The sequence below is a fragment of the Crocodylus porosus genome, unplaced genomic scaffold (assembly GCF_001723895.1).
Source record: "Crocodylus porosus isolate Cpor-Errol unplaced genomic scaffold, CroPor_comp1, whole genome shotgun sequence".
Taxonomy (NCBI): Eukaryota; Metazoa; Chordata; order Crocodylia; family Crocodylidae; genus Crocodylus; species Crocodylus porosus.
Window position 1 is genome coordinate 107,343,467 of NW_017728906.1, and position 25,197 is coordinate 107,368,663.

At 43.6% G+C, this 25,197-nt stretch overlaps 1 protein-coding gene across 8 annotated transcripts in view; it reads right to left on the reverse strand.

The window, feature by feature from the left end:
- Nucleotides 1-25,197, reverse strand: part of MBNL2 (muscleblind like splicing regulator 2) — a 144,256-nt gene that overhangs the window by 41,815 nt on the left and 77,244 nt on the right. For all 8 annotated transcript variants that reach the window (XM_019529736.1, XM_019529733.1, XM_019529731.1 and 5 more), the window contains 2 exons: nucleotides 13,246-13,410; nucleotides 1,726-1,926 (listed from right to left, as the gene is read on the reverse strand). In XM_019529736.1, the coding sequence (XP_019385281.1) occupies nucleotides 1,726-1,926; nucleotides 13,246-13,410 (366 nt within the window). The remainder of the gene's footprint in view (nucleotides 1-1,725; nucleotides 1,927-13,245; nucleotides 13,411-25,197) is intronic.

Sequence of the window (25,197 nt, forward strand, 5' to 3'; positions counted from 1 at the left end):
GTTTGTAATCATTTAAAATTCCTGGGGTGGTGGGACCTAACCAGTTTTTAGCTTATGTTTTTAAAATGTTTGCTTGCTTTTATTTATATTGAAATGACAGCTGTGTCACTTCATAATATAAATTGAATGCACAAAGAACCAAGTCATCCCCAAACCTCTCTGCTTGTTTCCCAACATTAAACCTCTGGGAGTAGTGTTGTTAATTATTTGCTCCAGAGAAGCCAATTAAGAAGCGCAAAATATCTGGTTCCATTCTGGTCTTGCTTGTATCAGTCCGATTGTATTGACAGAAGAAGTGTTCCTCTAATAGAGAGAATGGCAACTTAGGGCAGTGGAAGGCTTTGCCCCCAACGCACTGTGTTGCGCTGCAGCCAGGCAGTTTGGTCACAGTGACCTCATACAGACATTCTGTTTTTCCTAGGAGAGTCATTACTCTCCCAGTAGAAATCATGAGTGTATGTATAGGTGTTCAGGATTTTTCGCAAAAAATTACCACTCCAGGAGAAAAATAACCTGGGAATAAACAGGCTGACCATGGGTAGTCTGGGGCAGCCTGTCAGGGCTGCCTTATTTACTGATGCCATTAGTTGTCTGGCAGACTAAGGGAGCTAGCATTGCCTGTTGAGATGTGTGCACATACCCCTGCCCTGGCTGCATAGTGTCAGCACTACAAGCTCTCCATTCTCAGAGCCTCAAATATTCTCCATTCTCAGAGCCACACACAGCTCTGGGTAAGCTCTGCTACTAGGAGAACCAACCTGAGATAATCCTCACAGAATATCTGAATGTGTGTACACTGCAAGTGAGAAATGGGGGGTGGAGGTAGGGGTGGCAGCAGCTGCTCCTACCAGCCAGCCTTTGATCTGACCTGGGTCATTCTGGCCCACCACTGGAACATGTTGTCAAGCCCTGCTCTTATATACCATAGAGAAGATTTGGGATCAATCTCACTGTGTTCTGCAGGACCATAAAACAAAACTAATGCTTCTGTTCTTTAAAAACCAAAACCAAAAATCAAATCACTGAGACAGATCTGATTTCTTTTAACCTGAATATTTAAGTTCCCATTTTCAGAGAAGTACCTTCCTGCTGGGGCCATATTACTAGTTATCTGAACCTGACATACAGATTGTAGACTTCTAAGACCCCAGTGCTCTAAACTGGCTGAACATGGAAATAGCCACAAGTACATGTAGAGCCTTCCTGGGTTCAATGCATATGTGTGGAGTTCGCCCATTTGTGGTCAACTACACAATTCCTATTTTAGAAATTTATAGAGTGCAATTTCTTAAGGCTGAGTTAATACTAGAGACAAATTGGCCTTTAGAACCTACAGATATTTCCTTATCAGATTAAAACGTTGTAAAGTAGTGCACATGATATTATGGGTATAAATCTTATGTGCCTGTTAATTTCTCTGTAAAGAAATTCACCAAGATTAAGAGGCATTTTAAAAAAATAACAAATATGTGTTACTTTCAATGTTTATTAGACAAATTAAGTCTGAATAGTCAATTTTATAACATGTTGACTTAATTTTATTTAAAATACACAAACATGATAGTACCATTTCCACTAAATGCAAGTTCATATCCTGCATTTGCAATAACAGCAGTTTAGGTTTTTGGCAGAAAACAGTTCTAAAAGCAATTAATCTTTTTCAACGCTCTTACATATAAAAATAGCAGAGAATTGCATTTCCAATCACAATGCGGTTTGTAGTACCTCCAGTTTATCAGTCCTGAGGAGTTTCTGAGTAGCAGTTGAACCAGGGACTGAGACAGGTGGACTTCCAGGAACAATTACAGGTGGCGTGGGTAGGATTTCAGTAGGAACTAACCCAACTCCAGGTGTTACTGGTGTTATATAAGGAGCAAAACTAATAGCTGTGTTCGTTCCTATTGTTGGACCTACTGGAAACGTAGGCTGCAAAATGGAAACACAATGAGATGAACAATGAATGTGATTTTACACTAAGACTTAAAAAAAAAATCACAGAACTTAGTTACAGTGTTCTGCACGTTCTCTCTAGGTTTTACTCATTTTCTTAATCAGATCATAAAGAGTAAACAAAATTTGCAGTGCATTTCTACAAAGTGAAATTTGAAGCTGGGTGAACTTCACTGAGGACCAGCTTACAGGTCATGTTTATTTATACACCTAAAATAAAGGGCAACTTTGACCTACTGTTGTTTCTCTAGCTCTACCTTTCTTTGAAAAACCTGATATTTTTCTCAGCATTGAATTTTATAAGTGAAATGCCATTCCATACATTAAGCCCGTGCTTATAATAACAGTATGTAAACTGGCATGTTACTGTTATCAATTCGCATGTTGTCTTTGGTTATTGTATACAATTTTAGTTCAGTATGGCAGTGACATCAAAAACTTGGACTGTGCCATGTTTATACAATATTAAGTTGTCACCTCTGGCAATTGGACCAAATATTATGAACATAAACAGGACCCATTAGTTATGTTTTTTTCTCAGGTTGACAGCTGGCAGAACAGAGGTAAGTCATAAAAATGTAAGTGCCGTACTAGGTCAGACGAATGGTCCATCGACCCCAGTATGTTGTCTCTAACAATGGCAAGAGTAGATACTTTAGAGTAATGGTTTCCAACCTTTTTAAGCAGGAGATCACTTTTTGAATTAAAAAGCAACCCACGATTCTACCGTGCCCCTGCCCCCAGTAAGTCTGTGGGGAGAAAAGAGGGGGTGTGGGGAGATCAAGGTGGAGGGTGAAAAAATTATTTGGGGGCACCCCACCCCGCATGTAAGTCTGTGGGAGAAGGGGTGGAGGGCAGATAGAGGCCCTAGCAGTGAAGGAGGGAGTGGGGCACAGGCAGGTGCAGGGGCTGGGGCGAGTGGGGCTCCAGGCCTCTGCTTGTCCCACCAGCTGGCCCGGCCGGGGCCCCACTCACCCCAGACCCTGCTCCTGCCTGTGTCCTGCTCTCTGAGGCCTTGATCTGCCCCCACCCCCACGGCAGTGAGGGAAGGAGTGGAGCTGGGGCTGGGGAAGCGGCAGACCCTGTACAGCTGGCTCGCCCACAGGGTGCCTGGTGCAGGGAGGGGGTGGCAGCTCCCACTGCTGCATGTGCATGGGGAGGGCACGGGGGCCATGTGCCAGCAATCTGCATGAGGGTGAGGGCAGGCTGCCACTGCAGGCTAGGACTAGGGCAGTGCTGGCCTTTTCTTGGTGGGATAATTGGGTCAGGGCTGCACTTGGGGTGGGTGGCAGCAGTGCTGGGAAAGGAGATGGGGAGGCTATGGAGGATTTTTGGGTGGCTGCAGTTGCCCCCGTAGCCCAACTCCCAACGCTGCTGCCCCCCGCCCCAAGCCCAGCCCAGCCCAACCCCTCCCTCCCCCCCGAAAAAGCCTGGCACCACCCCAGCTCCAGTCTGCACTAAAAATATGTGCCAGGCTGAGAGAGGGGGCAACAGAGGGCTTCTTAGTAAACTATTTGGGGCCCCATTTGATGATGTTTGCCAGACATTTCATGCTGGAGTAGAAACAGGAATCACTGGAGATGGGAAAGAAAGGCACAGCTCAGCTGTGGGAATGAAGAGGAAGTTGAAATGTATGCAATGCAGTGGCTCATTACAACTTCGAAAACAGTCAGAACTGAGGAGGATCACACTCAATGGACAGTACCATATGTCTCATTCACTTGGCTTGCACCAACCTATCCTTGTGGTCAAGGCTGTGTAGAAACTGAATGTGACCCTTCTGGATGACAAGAAGATACAGTGGGAGTTCAGACAGCACTATACAGGATGGAAAACCCTATGACCTGGATACCCGAACCACGCAGAGTGGTAGGCAAGCATGAAAGAGAGAATAAGGGATTTCTTCTGGAAGGATGGAAGGAGGCGGCCTAGATCCAGAGAAGGCAACATGAATGCCTAAACCGCAAGTTGAAGAGCTTGCACAAACAGGTGGCTTGGGGTTGGGACGTGAGGGAGTCCATGTGGGAGGTGAAGACTTAGATCAGGGCCTAGTTCAAGGAACAGGCTGTGGCAGAAGGCCACCTCTGTTACTCCCCAAAAGCTGTGCTCTGTGACAATTTGGTTAAGATGGGTCCTGCAGAGGGTACACATCTTACCCTATCTCTTTAGGTAACCTGAGCTGGATACATTCCTGAGGGAGGGGGGGGAACCTGTTCTCTCTGCCTACATGACCGGCATCACATACCTGGGTGAGGGGCTTGGGCTCCCTGGGGAGCTAGGAACTGCCAGTCTGCCCAGCAACTAGTGATGCATTTCAAATTGGTTGGCTGGCGGCCAATGGGTGCTGGCCTCCATTGGATCAGGTAAATGAGGTCATAAAGGATAGATAAGTTAAGGACTGCCCAGGAGGATGTGGGCAGCAGCCATGAGGAAGATTCAGAGAGAAAGAAGAGCTGGACCATCTGAAACTTACTTTCTCTCTCAAAACTCATGATCAAGGAACTGCCTGCCTCCAGAGGGAATCTCCACCTGCCTCTGGATGTCACTTGTGAGTAAGCTACCTGAGATCTAATTTGATATATAGCTTGCAGTAACTCAGATGCGCGATCAAAGGCTACCCAGCTATGCCAGTTTGCTCTATGGGATTTCTCTGATATTGCTCTACCCTGTACCCTATTCCAACCCTACCCCTTGTAACCAATAAAGTTGTCCTTTGTACCTAGTGTGGGAGACTTATTGGGAGTGGGTCTAGATTATGCCTTGGGGTCCCCCTAGTTTGGCTGACTAAGGGAGACCACTACTTGTGCTTCTGACTGAGGGAACCACCCCCAAGTGCTTGAAGTGAGTCAAATGCCCTCGAGGGCTACTAGGCCTGTGTTACCCAGGGGATGGAGAGCCAGAATCAAGCTCAGCCCTGGGTGGTGGCAGTTTTTAACCCCAGGCTAGTGGGTGTGCTCCAGGAAGCAGGTTGGCCAGACATGAGGCACCCCCAGGGAGGCACTCAGAGCCTGGAAGGTGGTCGGGCGCACTGAGGTGGGTGGCTCAACACAGGAGCACCCCCTACTGGCCCACCACACAGGCCAGGAAGATCTTCCTGGCCTGGGCCCACTAGGTAGAGATGGGAGAGGAGTGGTATGCTTATTTTAGCAAGATAAAGGAAACCAAGAAGAAAGTGATGACCAACCTGGTAGAAGGAGCGGGGGTGGAGCAGTGCTAGAATGAAAGGATGGTGGAGATGGCGGTGGTGTTCTACCAGGATCTCTATATGGCATGAACAGAGGACCCAGGGGGCAATGCAGGACTGCTGACAGAAACTCACACAGGTCCTTTGGGAGGACAAAGGACAGAAGCTCGTGGAAGTGTGGATGCTGGAGGAGATCAACACAATGCTCCGCAGTTTTCAGAATGGTAAGAATCCTGAAGCAGACAGCTGGTCCAAGGAGTTCTATGTTGCTTTCTAGGACTAGATGGGCCTGTACCTGCTGGAAGTCTATAGACAGCACCTGCAGGAGGACCACCTGGGAACGTGGAGAGAGGAGGGCCTCATAACCTTTCTTTACAAGAAGAGGGAGTGGCAGGACCTGAGAAACTGGCATCTAATAACATTCCTGAACCTTGACTACAAACTAATGGCCAAAGTCTTGACCAAATGCTTTAGGTCTGTTATAGGAGTAGTGATCATGAGGACCAGGAGTGTAGGATGCCAGGATGACAAATCCATGAAACCTTAATGCAGCTGTGAGATGCACAATAGTACCAATGGTTGCTGTGTTGACCCTTGACTTGGAGAAGGCCTACAACCGAGTATCCCATCACTTCCTCCAGAAGACACTGAAAAAGATGGCAGTTCCTGCAACCTTTGTTACCTGGATGAAAGGCACTGTACATCAACATGAGCAGCAGGGTACTGTTGAGTGTGTCCCTGACAGCCTCGACTGCAGTGGAGTCAGCTGTCAGGTAGGGCTGCCCACTTTTCCCAATCCTGTTTATCTGTGCTATGGAACCACTAGCACAGCAGCTTAGGCAGGATCTCAGGATCTGTGGCATGAAGATCCCTGGAAGTAATGGGTAAGAGACAAAAGTCCTCACTTACATGGATGACCTTAACAGCATATGCAGGGACAAGGGTTGAGTGGAAAGAGTGCCACAACATAATCAGGTATACGAAGCGGCAGTACCCAGCTCAACTTGAGCAAAAGCACCTGCCTAGTCCTGGGTGAACCTGGGGACTTGTTGGCTCTGGGGGTTTCCATCCCCTGTGAATGCTTAAAGATCCTTGAGGTGGAGTTTGACCCAAAGCTGACAGGACAGACAGAATGGAAAAAGACAGAGGGCAAGACCAAACACAGCCTGGGACTACAGCAATTGTGCTGCCTGTCAGGGGTACGTAGCCTGATGAAGGTGGAGCTACTGTCAATATTTCTATACACCGCCCTTGTCTTCCCTCCCTTGGATCAAGCCATCCACAGAATCCAAAGAGCCATGTTCTTTTGGAAGTCCACATGGGAGAAAGTAGCAAGGACCAAACTGTATAAAGCAAAACGATCTAAAGGCAGAGGAATGCCAGACATCCTACTGTTCCTCTGAGCCAAGTACATGAGTCAGGTTTGCAAACTGGCAACAATGGCAGAATCCAAAATAAGCTGCTTTGTAAAGTATCTTTCAGGGCAGGTGCTGCAACAGTGGCAGGTGTACATGACTACCAATGGAAGCCCATGGGCCAAGGTGTCCCCATGGTTTTATGAGATCCTGAAATGCTTCCGAGACAAATATAAACTGCACATCATGGCCTTAGTGACCCTGGTGAACCACAGCAAGATACAGGAAATAGTGAAGGCAAGAGACATTATATTGCCCATAGACATTATATTGCACCTGGTGACAGGTGCCAGGCCACGTGGAAGTGAATTTTCCACAAAGACCTACAGAAGGAGCACAGAGACTTGAACTGGCAGGCAGCCCAGCAGACACTCCCTGTGAGGGCATGTAAAAACAATGCAGGTCAGAGAGGTCCATCTAACTGCCTGAGGCAAGCTTGCTGGTGGCAGATGGAAATGGACAACTACCTCTTCTGAGACTGCCCATACTCCAGAGAGGTGTGGAAGAAAGTATGTGCACTCCTCCTGGTGGTGACAGGTTTCAGAACCCTGCAGTCCTCTACAAGCACTTGACCAAACAGCAAGGGGCCCCAACAGCCCACTTCAACTAGTTCATCTTCTGCTTCAGGCATGCCCTGTGAAAAGCCAGGAACCTGCTCATAAATAGGCATTCAGACTTCACAGTCAAGGGCTGTATTAAAATGGGCCTGAGTCAAATGTACTGGTAGTACAGGAAGACAGAAGAGGATGATGGGAAAGAGATGGTGGAACTCATATGGAATAGAGGGGACTGGCATAGACTTTTCAGAGGTAAGCCCTCTGAAGAGAACAATGGGGAGGACAATAGTGAGGATGTGATGACGATGAATACGACAAGCAGGAGAATGACTGGGGAGGAGGGAGGAAACTCAAGGAGTCTTTTATGAAAGTGTGATATTTTCAAGGGAATAGAGATGGGTATGCAGGTGCATGAGTATGCAGTGCAAACTTTGTAATGGGACTAAAATAATGTAACTGTTAAAGTGTGTTTTTGATCTGTTAAGTTAACCATGGTGGTCACATGACAGGTTGTTAGAGGTAGTTTTTTATATATATAATTGTTGATGTATATAGAAATACTTTTGGAAAAAAAATGTGGTCACTTCCCATTAGCATGTTTGCTCCATATGGATCATATACTTTATATGGGTCATGCTCATTATTGTCTGCATTTAATCACCTTTATAGCTAGTTTCCCCTACTGAGCACATGCTGCTTTTAGCAGCTGTTCAAAGATAGGCAATGTATTTAATGCAGTTTTCTTGTATGCAAATGTAAAGCTTTCTTCTCCATGTAGACTGAGGGAAAAAACTTCTCATATTTAAGTAAATAAGGTAAATATTAGGTTCTCAAATAAACCGGCACATACAGAAGGACGAAAGCATGACAGAGCTCTAGAGAGATATTTGGAGGCAGAAATCTTTCTCATCAAGATTGTTTATATAGCTTCTATTAAAGGGGTAAAAGAGCCATTAGCACTGAAGGACATAGCCTTGGGGGAAAGACTAAGACCACAAGGGTTATTAAAAGTTTATAGAGAAAGTTGCTAGTCAAGAATGATTCTAGTGTAGCCCCTGAGAAGATGCTGAGAGCTGCAGAAGATCAGCCAGGGAACCCAGCTGCAGGAAAAGAGAATCTAATAATCATCCATGCAAGAAGTCAAAAATTAAAATGAAAAATAAATTTTCTTCTGTTCCCATCTTAGGCTTTGAATATTACACTAAAATGGGTTTATATACTAAGTACTGCCAAGATTCTGTAAATCAAAATAATGACAATTTTTTTTTTAGGAGAAAATGTTCTTGCCAGAGCAGCTCTATGCTCAGTTATTTCAGATACTATTATAAAGAAAACATTCTATTGTAAATAACTTGGAAGCAGATATAATCTCAAGAATAACCCTACAAGTGTCTCTCAGAACTTTGATATATTACTCTTATATCCTTCCTTCCCTGAAAAGTCAAGCATTACAAAGTTAGGAAATCCCAGAATTGAGTTTGCATAACCCTTTCCCTTACATGTATGCTTTATGACAACTGCTTTAATTACATGCTCACATGTTACTTCTGTCATACAATCCCTGTGTCATTTATGCACAGAATATAAGGGGCTCAAGAAATAAGACAGCTCTTCAATATTCCTGTTTATAGTCTTCCTTCAGTGTGTTGTCTCCAGTTCTATTTTTTGCACAAATCATGAAGTGGATGCAGAATTGATAATCATTTCACAGATTCTTTTGTCATGTTTGTCACTCTAGAGCTGGTGCTTCCTGGTAATATTAATAATATTATGCAGAAGTGTCCAGTAAATTTGGGTGCCAAACTTGGGACTTAGGGGGGCTCCCTTAACCACAAAATTACCTTTTCTCTATCTGCAGGCCCTTACCCTTTTCATTATGCATCAATACAACTTCCACAGTAAATGAAAGAATCCTACCAACAACCACTTCATTGAATACATAATGTTGAGCCCATACTAAGCATAAAAACTCGCAGTGGTTCTGAAAAAAAATGTATGTGATCATTTAATTACAAACCTGTCACAATCAATATGCAAGAAAGTACAGACTTAAGGTTGCATGATACCTATTTCTTAAATTTCATATGCTTGACTTTGCCACACTTCATACTGCTCCAAAACAGTCATCAGCAGGGTAGTAGCCCAAGTTATTTAAATTCACAGCACAGACCTCAACCACCTAAAGAATAACTAGTAAGTTTTATAAATAGACACTCTTCATGAAAACCAGCTGCTAGAGCAAGGCATGATATGCCCTTTGCCTATGGCTTCTGCAGCAATTCACTAGACAGTAAAAAAAGTGTTTGATCTCAGGAAAACTAAGTGGCCCTGACTGGAGCAGTGATTTCTTAGTTATAGAAAGTACCAAACAGACATATGCATCTGAAAGGTGCTGTGGCCTATTCAAAGATATGGTGACTTGTGTACAGAATGATTAAGGCGGCAAGGATATATAGACTTTTCTCTGTGGCTGTAGGGGGCAGGACTAGGAGCAACAGACTCAACCTGCATCAGAGCAATTTTAGGTTGGAGATTTGAAAGAGCTTTCTGACTATGAAGATGGTCAAACATTGGAACAAGCTAACTAGAGAAGTGGAATCTCCAGCCCTGGAAACTGTCAAGAGTGGTGTAGACACTTAAATGGGATGGTTTAGTCAGAGACGATCCAGGCCCGAGTACCGGGCTGAACCAGATGACCTCATGAGGTCCCTTCCAGCCCTACGTTCCTGTAATCCTATGAACAGAGGTCAGGAAATACACAGAATATATACAGGTTCCCAACCCCACAGCTTTTCCCTGGCCAAATGCTGGAGTTTGGCATTGCCAAATCTAAGCCCATGGCACACTTTCATTAGATGATGCGATGGGATTTGATCCCCAATCCAATCACACCCATGGCTATGCCACATATACATGGCTGGCCATGTAATTTTTGGATTGAGGATCAGGTCCCAATGGTGCTATCGCTTACTTGTCAGTGTGTGAAAAGATGGAGCCTAGAGCGACAGCATGAGCAGGTGTGGTCCTGAGCCTGGGACTGACAATCAGCTTATCGTCAGTCTCAGTCTCGAGCCAACTGGAGACTTTTCGCTGGAAGAAAGGAAATTGTCTCCTATTTGATTCCTCCTGTGCTCGGGTAAAATGCAATTTTACACTTTCTTTGTAAAAAGTAGTACTACATTGAAGAGATGCCTGACTCCACCATCCATCTCTCCTCTGAAGTGAAACAACATACAAAGAAATCACTTGATAACAGGGACTCCGGGATCAGGGAACTTCTACTTGATTCCTAGGTCTTTGTAACTGTGATGTCAAATGCCTTGCTCCACACCTTCCCATGACCTGGCACCCCAACCCACCTCCCCTTAACTCAGCACCCTGAAAACAGTGGTGTGCAGTCCTATGCAGGGCTGTACCAGAGCCAGTTGTCAGCCTGCTAACATGGGAGTACTGTCAAGCAAGGCCCACCCTGGAATAATTTTTGGCTGCTTTCCTGTTTTGTCACATCATTAATTCTGGAACATGTGGCTTGGTTACCATTTAAGACGCAATTAAAAGGCTAATCATATCTTAAGTGTAATGTCTGCCAGAGGCCTAAGGGTGCAAAGTCATCAATCAAACTGAAGAGGGTGAGTTTAAAAAATCATGAGGTTAAAAGAAATACAATTAACCAATAAACTGCAGATTTTTTGGTCTCTTGATTTCTTTCAAATATTTGTGGGAAAGTCCAACCTCAAAATGTTGACTGTCTCTCAGACTGTCATCCTCCCTCAGTTCTGGTGTAGCGAATTTCTATTACTCTCCATACCTCTTCACTATCACTGCTTTTCCTTTTTCTCCAACCCCTAATCCTTTCTTTTGCTGCTATCCTTTGTTATCTACCCCTTTGATTCCTTGTTACAGCTTTCTCTTCTATCTCCTTGTTCTTTCCCTACACCATGAATACTAAAGCCTTCTTTTATCTGCATCACACAATCTCCTTGCTTGCTCTATCACATTTTTCTTGTCTCCACAGGAACCCTCTCTGCCCTCCATTCTCCCTACTCCTTCAGCCCCTGAGATTAGCCCTTTTCTCCTCTCATGTCAATGTTATATATACAGAATACATATGGAATTATAGAATCACAGAAAATTAGGGCTGGAAGTGACCTCAGGAGGTCATCTAGTCCAGTGGTTCTCAACCTTTCTTGTACCAGAACCTATTTGTAAACATCAGTGGCCAGTCCTGACCCAGTGCCTCCCCCACCCCCAGCCCCCAAACCCTCCATGTGCGGGGGAGGGGGGCCCCCAAGCAGCCTCTCACAGGCTGGAGCTCTGCCAGCCTGCAAGGGAAAAACCAGTTTTCCATGATTTTTTTTTTTGAAAGAGAACCCATTTAAAAGTATGTTCACAGCCCTTTCATATGTTCTTGCGACTCACTTTTGCATCATGATCCACAGGTTAAGAAATGCTGATCTAGTGCATCCCCCTGCTGAAAGCAGGACAATCTCCAACTAGATCATCCTAGAGGAGGCTTTGTCTACTTGGGTCTTAAAAACCTCTAACGATAGATATACATATCCAATGGTGGGTGGGTGGGTGGGTGTGGTCAGGCGGGGATGGAGCACTGCCACTTCCCAGGAGCAGGACCGAGGCAGGGTGGGGAAGCTCACTGGGTTGGTGTGTAGCTGCGGCAGCTGCTGCATGCAAGCTTCCCAGGCCCACAGAGGGGCACCACCCCCCTTTCCCCGCCCCAGCCCTGCTCCTGAGAGGTGGCAGAGCTCCATCCCCGCCTGCTTGTGCGTACCCCTTAGGACTGGTCCAAGTACTCCCGGGGTACACATACCCCCGGTTAACAACCCCTGAAGTAATTACTGCCAACTCGCTTCTAATTTTCAGAGTATATCTACGCTGCTTTAATCACAGTAATGACTGCAGTGTTGTATAGAAGTCAATACTAACTTTACTACCAAGAAGGCCTATCCCATGACAGCAGTATATACCTGTCCCTATTCCATGATGGCCTCATCCTGTCTGAATGGTAAAATTTGATTCCTGGTTACTTATATGTACATACAACGCTATTATTAATGCCTGTAAGATTCTTGCTTTGTATCTCCTTCTGGATTTGAAGTGCCTCAGGATGCTTTATGATTTCACACATAGTGTGTTGAAGCTTGTAAAGATGCCATATTGTAAGCTTTTTTTGCCTATTACATTTGGCACACATCAATCTTCATGCTTGGAAGAAAACACAACCCACTAATATGCATCTTCTTCAAGTCAGGTATAGGAAACAATCTGAAATTAAAGATTATTTGAAGTTATTTGGCTCAAGAAAGTCAGGGAACAAGACTATGTAATCAAGACAGTTTTTAACATTTTTCACCTGAGCAGGTATCTTGTGCAAATTTCTTGCAAGCCTGAGAAAAACAAGGGAAAACAGGTGAAGCTCGATCATAAAGGGGATATGTGCTAATCTACCTCTAACAGGGGGTGGGCAAAGTCTGGCCGATGGGCCAGATTTGGGAGCAGGGGACTCCACTTCCCAGCAGCCCCTGCCCGCATTGCTACGGCTGGTCTCTGTGGAGACCCTGGGCGGGGTGACACTGTGGGGCTGGGTTTTCCATGGAGACCAGCCTGAAGCCTCACTGGCAGGGCATGCAGCTAGGAGAGGAGCTGCTCTGAGGCTGGGATTTTGCAGTGGTGAGAGTGTGGACCAGAGTCGAGGCAGAGCCACAGGGGTGTGCAGGCAGCAGATTGTGGCTTTGCTCCAGCTCCAGACCATGTGGTCACCACTGCAAAATCCCAACCGCAGCCCCAGCCCCAGCGCAGCAATCTGTGCTGCCCTGCCAGAACTGCATGGGCTAGTCTCCACAGAAACCCCAGCTCCCACACTGTCATGGCCCTGCCTCTCCGAGTTTCTATGGAAACAGGCCACAGCAATGTGGACAGTGGCTGCTGGGAAATGGAGTCCAGCCACTGGCAGGATCCATCACTTTGCCCACCTTTGCTCTAGCACCTCAGCATACAAATCTGAATTTGGCCATTTTTTCCTGCACTTCTGCAGCTCATTGGCAATGGTTTAGAGACCATTTTTAAAGTCAAAATAATCCCACATCTGACATCCCAAACATGTCATTTAAGAAAATATACTTACCACTGACTGAAGCGGTGTTCCTGGAAACATGAACTGCATCTGCTGGGCAAGCATTGCTGCTGCAGTTTTCTGCTGGATTAAGTTGTTTCTGCCATTAATTTCTAGTTGAGTTTTTAAATGTGTTGGTGGATGGAGATACTTGCAGTTCTCTCTTGTACAACGTCCCTGAAAAAAAAAGTCATTCGTTACTTTATAGCTTTTGATAGCATTTTAGCATCTTGAAGCAAAATATTACATGATTAATTAAACAACAACTATTGAAACACGCAGATTTTCAATAGAATCAAGTGACTGACTCGGAGGTGTTCACAGCCTACAGCTTAGCTGCCAGCCATTACCCCTAGTGGGTCATTAATGCTATTATGCACTGAAAATGAAAAAAGGCTTTAAAAAAAAGCAAGCAAAGAGCACTTTAACTGGTAACTAAAGGGTACTGCTGTGAAATTAATACCCTGAATCTTAGTTGGGCTACTTGGATTGGCTTTCAAGATACGCTGACCAGGACATCTTGTCTTAACATAGTATAAATGTTCATGTGAATATCAGTAATACGAATAATAGCTTTTAAACTAGCTATATTAAAAGTAAATGTGTTTGTAAAAGTATAAATCTTAATTTTTCTGCCATTCCCTATGCTTCCATTTCAATGTACATAAGTATGTATTACAGTTTACAGCATACAGGGTCAAGTCCTTGGCCCAGTTACATCAGTGTTAGTTTATAGTGTTTCCATTGACGTTACCTCAGATTGAAGGTAGCCTAATATATTTGAAGATCAAAATTAACAGGAATAAGAATAGCTGGCCAGAAGGAACACAGCTAATACTACTTGGAGATGATAAATCCGTAACTGTCTAAAACAGACATTGTTTAACTGACTTTTACCTCCTGTACCCCATTATATAACTAAGATAAACACTTTTAGATTATTAAAATAAATATAATTATAATATAATATTATAAAGCATGTAGCAGCAAAATTGTAAATTCAAAAACTATATATAATCCTTAAAGTAGGCATAATGAACATGCTTCTCTCTCATCTTCCTGCTGGAAGAGAATGTATAATAATAAACAAACAGAAATAAAGATGGCAAGTTACCTTGTGGGTGGTTCAAGTTTCTTTAAATCAAAGGAGAGGCTATTAGCTTGGCCTTATGAGTGCCTGGTTTTAACCAAGAAGGGGCAGTCAAGAGATGCACTGATATAATTCCTCCAAACAACTGAAACCATGCTGAGAACTACCAGAAGCTAAATCTGCCCTCACTGTTATCAAGTGGGACCAACACAACAAACCTGTATTAGGATGAGTAGTTGCAATTACTACAATTTTACAGCACATAAAGATTGTGAGGTTTTAAGATCAGCAAGCAGAGCGTCATCTAGCAGTAATCAGATTCTACTTATGATGCACCACATGCTACTTGCAGAAGCTATATTTTTAAATTGAGGAATTTGAAAAATATTTTCGGAATTTCCTGTTCCTCAGTTATAAGCAGTTTATGATTCCTCCCTAGAGTCTAGCACAGCCAGAGAAAACAGTTAAAATATACAGGCAAAGGCAAAACATATTATAGAGCAATATAAGTGCTTATCAAATATCACCATAGGGAAGAAATACTACCCACAGAAATATCTTCTTGTGCTAAGAGAAGCATAAAGATTTCCATGAAAGAATATGTATTCATATGAGTTTACTGCCTCTAAAACCTCAATATCTGAGGAATCTTGGAAAGTGAGAATTAACACCATCTCTTCAACCTCTTAAACACTGCTAAATTTTGCTCCAAGCTGGAATGAGCTCTTATTCTCACTTTACCTCACAGAATTGACTCCCTCTCAGCTTCCATGTTCTGAGTGCCTCAATAAATTAAAATAAGTAACTAACTAAATAAATAAAGCAAGACCAAATCTTGTGAGTACTGAAACCACTCATTTGTAATATTCCCTTATAAATCTGAAATCTGGGCTCTTATCCCTTATTCCATGGCAGCTTATATATTATGCATTTAATAGCTATTCCATAACATGAACAAACAACATTGGAAGTTGGGAATAAAACTCTGGACTCTGCAACCCAGGTCCGTATCACTTAGCTAGTCACACTTCCTCTGTGCTGCTCCCTCTCAGTTCCCAGGACTCTTGCCTTCTTGGCTGAGGAGTCTACAGACTTTCTGGTGACTGAGAGGTCAGGTGGGGTTAGGTGGATCTTTGGTTTAGGCAGCTAAATTGTGCCTAAGTCCCACTTTAAGCACCTAAGTGTTTTTGTGGATCGGAGCCCAAGTTTAAATAAACTCGTATTTCTTTCCTACAGACACATTCTGCAGGGTCAACAGCTCTCTCTCCCCAGCCAGTGAAACCAATACACCACACAGAAGAAAAAGTATCTGAGATGTGAAATCAGCATCAGAAAACAGAAGGCAACTCACTGGGGAGAAATAATAAATAAATAAATCCAGCAATATGCTAGATAGCTACAGACTGTTTTGCAGAACTACTGCAGTACCAGACTCCCTTGCAAAAGTTAAATGTGCAAAACAAGAATGAACTCTCTGCTTAGCCACGTTCATTGTCCTTAAAGGCTAGGGATAGACATTCAAAAAGCCTGAGCCTGAATTGATTCAATCTTTGCAGGTTAGTCTAACCTGGCCAGGCTGAACCGGTTTGTTACAGTACAGACATCCCCCCTGGGCTGAAGAAATGCAGGCGCATGCCTGCAGTGGGTCAAGCTAGAAGCTGGGCGGTGCTAGAGCAGCCCTCCCGTCCCTTCCACAGGGCTGAGCTGAAGGGGGCGGTGGTGGCCAACCCTGGCAGGACACTCTGGTTACAGAGGGGTTCCCCCTCCTTCTAACCAGCCCAGCAGGGAGTTGATAACACCATGTTTATCACCCCTAACTCAGTGTTTATCACCCTATCAAGAAAACAAAAGCCTCTCTCATTAGTGCAAGCTCTTCTTAAATAACTTTTTCCAAGGAAGGAATGGAGGGACATTACCAGCTAACCTGTTGATTAGGTCCAAAAAGCCCTAAGCCTACCCTTGTCCTATCTGCCTTACACAGACACGTCTCAGCATTAGCTAGCATACCACATGCTGGCTGCGGTATGTGCTGTGGGAGAGGGGAGGGGGTGGGAATCCCTGCTTCAGCAGAGAGTGGTGAGGGAGGCTGGGGCAAAGGGAAGCCAGGCAGAGGGGCGTGGAAGAGCACAGAGCCTCACCGAGGGCTGCAAATCATCTGGAATGCTGGGGGGACGCTTAAGTTAAAACAGGGAAGGGTCTGGGACAAACATTGCATAAACCAGTTTGAGCCAAATCAGTTAAGTCTGATACAGCATTCAACCAGGTTTATCTCAAACTGGTTTCAGCCATTTTCAAACTGGTTTATGTGCACTGAATGTCTCTTCTGTTACAGGTGTAAATCAGTTTCTGATCATTTAAACCAGTTTATGTGTAATGTCTGTCCCTAGTCAAAATGGAGATGGAATCTGGGAGACATAAAGGGGTTCAAACCAAGGAAGAGTGATGAGCAAGGATCCTGGTTTTCTCTGATAACCTCCCCCCCTCAATTTTTGGATTAAAAAACATAACCCAAAATGTACATTTTTCCACAATCAAAATGAAACTCCACTAATATACAGATAATTGGAAGGGTTTTTTTGGTCGGTTTTTTTTTTTTTTTTTTTTTAGAGAAAACCAGGATCCCTGGTGATGAGCAACTGGAGGAACAGACTGAAACTGAGATGCATTTTCTACTCCAGAGATTGGCACCCCAGGTCATTGCTTCCAACAAAGCTCCAACATGGGCTGCACCCCTGCATCCCGTAATTAGCAGATGCAGCAAAGCAAATAGATAAAAAAGGCAGGTGCTAGAACTCTGGGGATGCCTCTCCAGGAGCAGCTCAGAGAATAGACTGAATTTACAGCCAATAGGACCCTGGGGACCCCTCCTCTACCACTGTGGCTGCAGCTACCCAGAGCCCGGGCTGACTACAAACAGCTGTGCTGGGCTCATTACCTCTGTGCCAGGAGTGGGGGAGACATCGGAGCTGTGCTGCCTCAGGTCCCTCCCCCACTGCCCACTTCGAGGTGCACCTGCACACACCAGTGCGGAGCTGATGCTGAAACCCGGCACAGCTGTTTGGAGCTGCTGCCAGCTGGGATCCCGGGCTGCTCCCAGCAGTTAGCTGGGATGCTGCAAGCCTTGCTGGGAGCAGCCCGGGCTCCATCATTGGCAGCAGCTACCTGGAGCCGGGGCTGGCCATGGTGTGCCAAGCAAAATGGCCTCATGTCCCATGCTTGGCATGCGTACCAGGGGTTGCCAACCCCTGTTATAGGTTGTCAGGATGCGCATTCAATGGTTGCCAACATGGAGCTGGTGTTGGGGCTCCAGAAAGCTGGCATCAGCTCTGTGATGGCAGTGATTGCATGTACGCCTTGGGGCACATGGCAGGGGACAGGTTGGGGATGCACTACCTCAGGCCCCTCCCCCGCTGTCCATCTACAGTTATGTGTACAGCTGCCTCTGGCACAGAGCCAGGTTGGGACTCCAGAGCCCAGTGCACATAGGCAGTGTTGGGAGGAATTTGGGGGGCTATACCCACCCCAAAATTCACCTTATCCCCCCTGCAGCCACCCCTCCAGTGCCACCCGGGCTGCCACCTGCCTGCTCTGAGCCCAGTCCCCACACTGGGAAGACGCTGGCGCCGCCCATGCTGGAAGTCCCACACCTTTGCAGGCTCAGCTGCATGGGGTGGACAGGTAGCAGTCACACTACGAGGGTGGTTAAGGTGAATTTTGTGGTAGCTACAGCCCCCTCAAGCTTCCCCACAATGCTGCCCCTGCATCTGGCTGATGGGTAGGCTCCATGCTGGCCCTCTGGCAGACGGTGCTGCAGCCTGGGGGCTGGCTCCCCGGGGAAGCACAGGGGCTGCGGTGGGCCCGGGGCATTGTTGGGTCAGTCTTTGTCCTGAGGCCCTGCAGCCTGGCTATGTGTGCATGTATGTGTATGAATGTGTGTCTGGTTCTATGTGCCTGTGTTTGGTAATGTCTGCGTGCATACGTGTGTGTGCATGTGTGTCTAGTTCAATTATCAATACAATGCAACCCAATACACAATAGTAATGTAGTCTTGTATGTTTTGACATCTGCCCTTAGTTATTCACTTCCCAGATTGCACAGAGTTCTCCTTCAATAATCTATTATTTTTAGTGTGGTGCGCTGTATCCTCCCACTGCTTCTGCAAAGAAAATGTATATGCATCAACCCTCTTAGTACTTTGAATGCAATGAGTTCAAGTGGGTTTTGCTCATAAAGAACTATACTACAGAAATGACAGCTCGCAGAACCTCTGGATAACGCAAGTTCCCACAGAGGCATTTTTTTCTTCCTCAGACACCATACTTTTGGGAACTGCTACCAGGTTGGTGTGTCTATACAATTTACCTACTGCAGACTATGGCTTAACAACCATAATAAATCCCTTAATGGGCCATATCATACCACTAATTTTTAAGCAGATTTCCCCATTAAGAACAATGACTAGTTTGCCTAAAAATCAATGACACAAGAGCCCAATGTTTGTATGGTGCTTTTACAATGTGAAGAGCTAGGTCAATGCTAAGATTTATTATTTTACAGTTGCAAAATGAAATCAATGCAGGAATTTTAAAAACAGTTTCTGCAGCCATGGATGGTAAGAGATTACTATGCACCAAAAATCTGCATCTTGTGTATTAAAATCTCTCTTTTACAGTGACTGCTTTTCATTTTTTATTTTTTAATTACTTAATATTTCTCCAGTTATTTACAATTGCTTAAAAAAAGAACTACTAAGAGTGCGATTATGAATGCTTTGCTCACACTGGTAAGCAGCAATTTACATGAGTAATGTCACTGCACTTCCTATATTATTCACAATAGGGCTACTTTATGTAAGTAATTATTCACCAGTGTAAGTGGTTCATAAGATGGGTCTTATTTTTGGTAACAGATAAATGAAATTGTGAAAACTATAAGAGACTTGGATTTTATTGCTATAGGTGAAATAAATCCAGAACTATATAAGATTTGTCTCTTACTGCCTGGAGAACTGAATTATATTGAAAATAACATCACCCCTGAACATTCTAGTCCTGCCCTCTGAACTTTCTGCCTTCAAGAAGCGACCTGTATACCAGCAGTCCGGATCTCATAGCCCACAGTAATAAGTAAAACAATGTAGATCTTTCTTATCTGTCCATATCCCTTCTGAGATAGACTTACTACAAGGACACAATCAGCCTTGGGGTTGACCTGTTCATATCTGCTAGCTCTCAAAAGTTCAGAATTCCAGACTGCTTAATGAAAGACAATTTCTAATTACCTTTGTTTGAACACTAGTTATATAAAGAGCATCATACAGGTTTACTGACCACTACAAGGTGGGGGTAGTGAGGCCCTGGCAGACACTGCATTCATGGTACCGTTAAACTGTGGCATGCCACATGTTCAGCCAATTTATGGCAATAAAATAGAAAAAAGAGCCACAAAGATGATCCTTATATAATGCAGAACATCTTCATGGCTGGTGTGTATAGTGCTCTAAATTGAATATGTGGCATATGTCCCAGACACAGAGCTGCTGCAGGCCCCATGCCAACAGTCAGCTGCTTCTTGGCACCAGCCTGGGATAACCCTGGGTCCCCAGCCATGCCAGGGGCTTCTCATCCTGATGCCAACAATCAACTGATTCTTGGTATTGGGCTTGGTACAACCTCTGGTCTGAACTGGGCCCCATGTATTTGTGGCTTGTGGAGGCTGGGATCAGTCAATGAATGGATCCTGAGTCTGGGATCCCTCTCCTCCCCTCCCCCCAGCCACCCAATCTCTGGGACAGAGCTCTGTGCCCCATCCCAATGTTTAGCTGAGCATTGGAATGGGTCTTGGAGAAACCTGCGGCCTGAGGCATCTCTCCCTGCCTGATCCAGGAATCAAGTTAAGGGCAACTCCAGGTCCCAAAAACAGGATTTGGGGTTGCCTTATACCTGATTCCAACATGGGATATAATATGGGGTAGCTCTGGGTCTAAAAACTGCATGTGCAGTTGTGTCACATATGTAGTTTTTAAAATTCTGGGAGACTGGAAACCAGAGATTGGGGGAAGGCTCTTCCTGATCTTGGGTTCCCTCGCCCCAGACTTTTGAACATTATGCATACAGCTCATCCAGTCCTAGGGACTGGACCCCAATCCTGATGTCCATCTAAGTGTCAGAATCAGGTTGGGGCTAGCCCCAGGTCTCAGTTCAGTACTGACTGGGATTTGAGGAATTATGTGTCTCATCCCAAACACTGTAGGTATGCTGCAATGTTTGGGATGGGGTGCACTAACATCCTGAGAATACATATCAGGACAGTATAGATTTCCAATTCTAAGCCTTTTATCACTAATTATTATGATGAATCTCAATGCCACTCAGTATATTTATGTTGCAGTCAAACAGCTGATATAGAGAAAAGGCAAATTTCTCCAGTGCTGAAACCCACATTGAGACATTCAAAAAGCCTGAGGCAGAATCGATCCAAGTTATAAAGTTTTCTATAAGCGGCGTAGTTTAGATTGGTAGCAAACAGAAAGCACATTTGCCCTTTGGTGGGGTGGGGCGGGGGGGAAGGTAAATCTTACACCAGGTTCTACTATTTTTAAACTAGTTGCTGTGTGCCAAACTTCTGTTCTGTTATGGGTATAAGACACCTTCCAATCACTTTTACCAGTAAAAGTGTGACTTCCAATGTGTGAAGTCTGTACTTGGCCTCAAATGACTCCTATGATGCCAGTTAGGGCAGCTTATCCAAACTCCTAGTGGTCAGGCAATAAGCCTGTGTATTCCCTATCCCAACCGTCATGACTGCGTTATGTGATACATCTTAACACAATTCAAGATATCACAGGCTGCTGTATTTGTGGTGTAGGCAACACATTTACTTGAAAATATTACAGCTCCATGAGATATTGTGTGTGAACATGCATATGTTTGTGTGTGTGGGATCTGAGATGGCCAGGTTGTTTAACCTAAGATTTTTACGGGTACACAAAGAATTATTTTTTAAAAAGCAAGTTGATATGGTGTCTAGGAGTTATAAATGTTGAGTGAGACAACTTAAATACTACCTACGACTGTTAGTTCTTAATGGCTAAATGAGATGCAGGATGTACAGGCCCCTGACAGATATTGTCACTTCAAGGGTAGAAGCCAGGAGTCAACAGACATATTACCAGCAAGGACAGCATCCACTACAGCCAAACAAGGCAGAGAGTAAAGGCTAACATGCAACAGCTTCTTCCTTTGCTTCAGTTTTTGAAGAAGGTGACTTGTCTGGTTCTTGGGCCTTGGAAGTCATCCTGAGGACTTCCTTGGCAAATCATACTTGGGCACTCTCCTTCTGATGTCACTGGCATCACCAAATGAATTTGATGATACCATTACTACACAAATGAAGAACTCGATCCCCATTATCTGGGGTCAGATGGTATATTCTAAGAAAGGAGCGGACCTATGGGGGAAGCAGTGATGTGGTCATATGCCCCTTTGCCTATGTAGCATGTACAGTGAGCTTCCTGCCACTGAGAGCTCTGATCTAGGCTGCTGGTCACATCCCTTTGTGCCAGTGAGCTATCTGCAGCACTGCCCTTTTCAAAATCCTGTTCTGCGACATTTTGAGAACACGTGTCAGTCCGCAGACATTATCTCACAACCATCCTAAAATTTCCAAAGTAAAACTAATTTAAAAATGCAAAGCTACCAGGAAGTGGAAATCAAAATCAAAGGATAACATCAATCATACATTCACTCAGCTATGCCCAGAGGGACAGTTCCTGTTCAGACAGACAGACATACAGTTACACATTTAGCTTTATATTTTAGTACTGAACAGCTCCACCAGAAACAGTAGTTTTGATGTACAATTTTTGGGCAAAACATTAGACTTCCCTAGGTCAGAATAGGCATTAGTTTCCTAGGATTCAATTTTTATCAGTACCATAGATGAGGTTTGCCTCAAATTCTCCACCGAAGGCTTCACTCCCTAGCTTTTCTCTCATAAAGGAAAGGCATCAGACAAAACACTGCCATTCCAAACATTTGAACAAGACTAAAACTCTCTCCTCATTTCAAAGCAGAACCTTTATATTTGCTTCTGAATGACATTTCAGGGAGTCCATGGGACTCTAAAGGTCCTTAAAGTTATTCATCTATTAATTGTTTATAGGCTTAAACAAGAGCTTAAAAGTTGACTGGTAAAAGATTATTGTTATGAATTGAGTTATATATATATTGTTTTTTTCACACACCTATATTTGAATTCTCTAGTTTTGATTGCGAGAGTACCTATCCTGTGCAGCTATGCACATGGCTATTGAACAAATTTCATTATAACTGTACCTGATGTATACTTCTTTGAGATCAGAATAAGATGTAATGCTTTTAAAGAAAATATGAGACACTAGAAATATCTGAGGTCAAATTCAGCAAAAAATGACTAATACAATTTTACCAGAACCACAGAAGTAAATACTTTGTTGGATTGCCTCAGCATTTAGTTGCTATAATTAGCTCTCTACTTGCACAAATGAGACCCAAGAGAAAAATTACATTCTAGGCAATTAAATTATTTCAACTGTAATGTTCATGGAATTACTAAAAATATCAGAAAACACCCTTCAAAATTTTAGGGAAAAAATAATTTTGTATTTTTGAGACCACAGAATATCCTTCAAGTTTTCCCAATGATAAGAATGTGAGTACATACATGTGTATATAATGTCACATAGGCATTTTGAAAACATGGACATATTTACATTTTCAGGTGACTAAAAATGATGGAAAGGGAAATTAAAGTAAAACACTCAGTTGTATCAATCAAGAGACATTTACTAACTAGAGAAGAAAAATGTGTATGATTTTTCTGCTGATTTGATCATTTTCAAAAAAATGAAAATTGGCATAATAAAAATGTATTTATTTATAAGGTTAGGGAACAAGAGTCTGCTGTGAATTTAGGGACTGAAAGAACTAGTAATTAAGAAAAATGAAACTTACAAAAATGAACTATCATGTCTAAATGTTAGAATGTTCTTAAAATGAAAGACTTAATAGGGAATATTAATTTAAATGGAAAGACAAAATGGTCTATTGTAGAATAGATTTGCAATACACAAAATTTTGGAGTCCCACAAGATGCTTTTTCAAACAGAAATGATGGGGTAATTTTACAGAGCAAGTACAAAGATTGGTTTGACAATCTGACTAAAGATATCAATGGAAACATACTCAATATAAAGTTCCTCTTAAAAAAACAACCAAAACAGGCAAATACTGAAAATGCCTAAAATATGCTAATTAATTTGTTCATAGATTTGTGAAAACAAATCTGAAAGATTATCAAATAAAAGAAAGAAAAGCTAGACAAATGAGAAGTCCCATTATGTTAGGCAAAATATAACATATGTGAAGAGAGAGCCCCTCTCCTAAGAAGTGTATCACTGAAGAAACCCCTGATATATGTCTGGTGATAGCAAAGAAGTAGTGAGTTTAGAAAACAATGGTCTTCAGCTTGCTTTTAGTGGTCCCTTTTGGGATAAGGTACTTTCAGATTTATGCAGATATTCAAGTGTTTTAAAGAGTTTCACTTATCTGCACACAAAACACTTGGTTTAAATTAGAAGCTATTACCATACTTACTCAAATATAAGATTGCCTCGATTATAAGACCCCACCCCACCAATAATTAGATTTTATACATGGAACATTTATAAATTTGTTATAATTTTCCAGGTATAGAGTCTAATTATTGGAGGTTTGCCTGGAATTTATGAGAAAACAAATCTGGGTGGTCAGATAGCTATCTCTTCCTCCCATTTGCTTTCTTCTGTAGCCCCTGATCTCTCTGAGCACACAGAAGTGAGGAGCAAATTTGAAAACACTGACCTTGCAATTAAACATAGCTGTAGTAATTTGCATGTAGTACCCCTAGACTTAGTTCATCCAGAATTGATGAATGCTACTTTTTTTTAAACTGTTGCCAGTTTTAGCACGGGGACTCTATAAACACATTTTCAAACAGCACTTTAACACCTATTTGCACATAATACAAACTATGTATGATATTAGTCCAAAGCCAAAAGGCTCCTGATTCATCATATAGTTAATTGGGCTGGGTCCCACCAGAGTCCACAGTAACCCTATAGCTCAGCACTGCTCAGTATGTGTGTATGTATTCCAATTACCCCCTACAAAGGATCCATGTGCTAATTAGCTCACACCCATGATTAGAATCAGGTGTTTTTGTCAGGCATCCTGGGATCCTCCAAAAAAGTACAGTCAGATGAGGCACAGGGCAACCTGGTCTGACTTCACCTCATGGAGGGCAGGGCACATTAATCATATGCACCCGGATGAGAAAGAGGGCAACAAAGTGATTCTGGGTGAATTGTTTGGGGCCCTGTTTGGTGATGTTTGCTAGACATTTATGGCTAGTGAAGAAAGAGGAGTCATTGGAAGTGGAAAAGGCAAACTCAGCTGTGGAAGTGAAATATGGTGGCTCATCATGACTTCAAAAATAGTTGGTGCTGAGGGGGACTGCACTTAATGGGCACTACCATATATCTTATTCAGCACCAACTATTTTTGAAGTCATGGTGAGCCACCATATTTCACTTCCACAGCTGAGTTTGCCTTTTCCACTTCCAATGACTCCTCTTTCTTCACTAGCCGTACATGTCTAGGCTGCACTAACCTATCCTTGTGGTACGTTCCCATCAGCATTTCAGCTTTTTTTGCTAAGATCAAATATAGCATTTTTGGTATAAGAGGGAGGCTGTCAGGGCTGGCTCTGGTCCTCCTGGTGCTGGCCTGGCATTGCAGTACTTTCAGGCCCAATGCCAGTTCCCCACAGAAAGAACATCTTCCCATTTTGGGGAG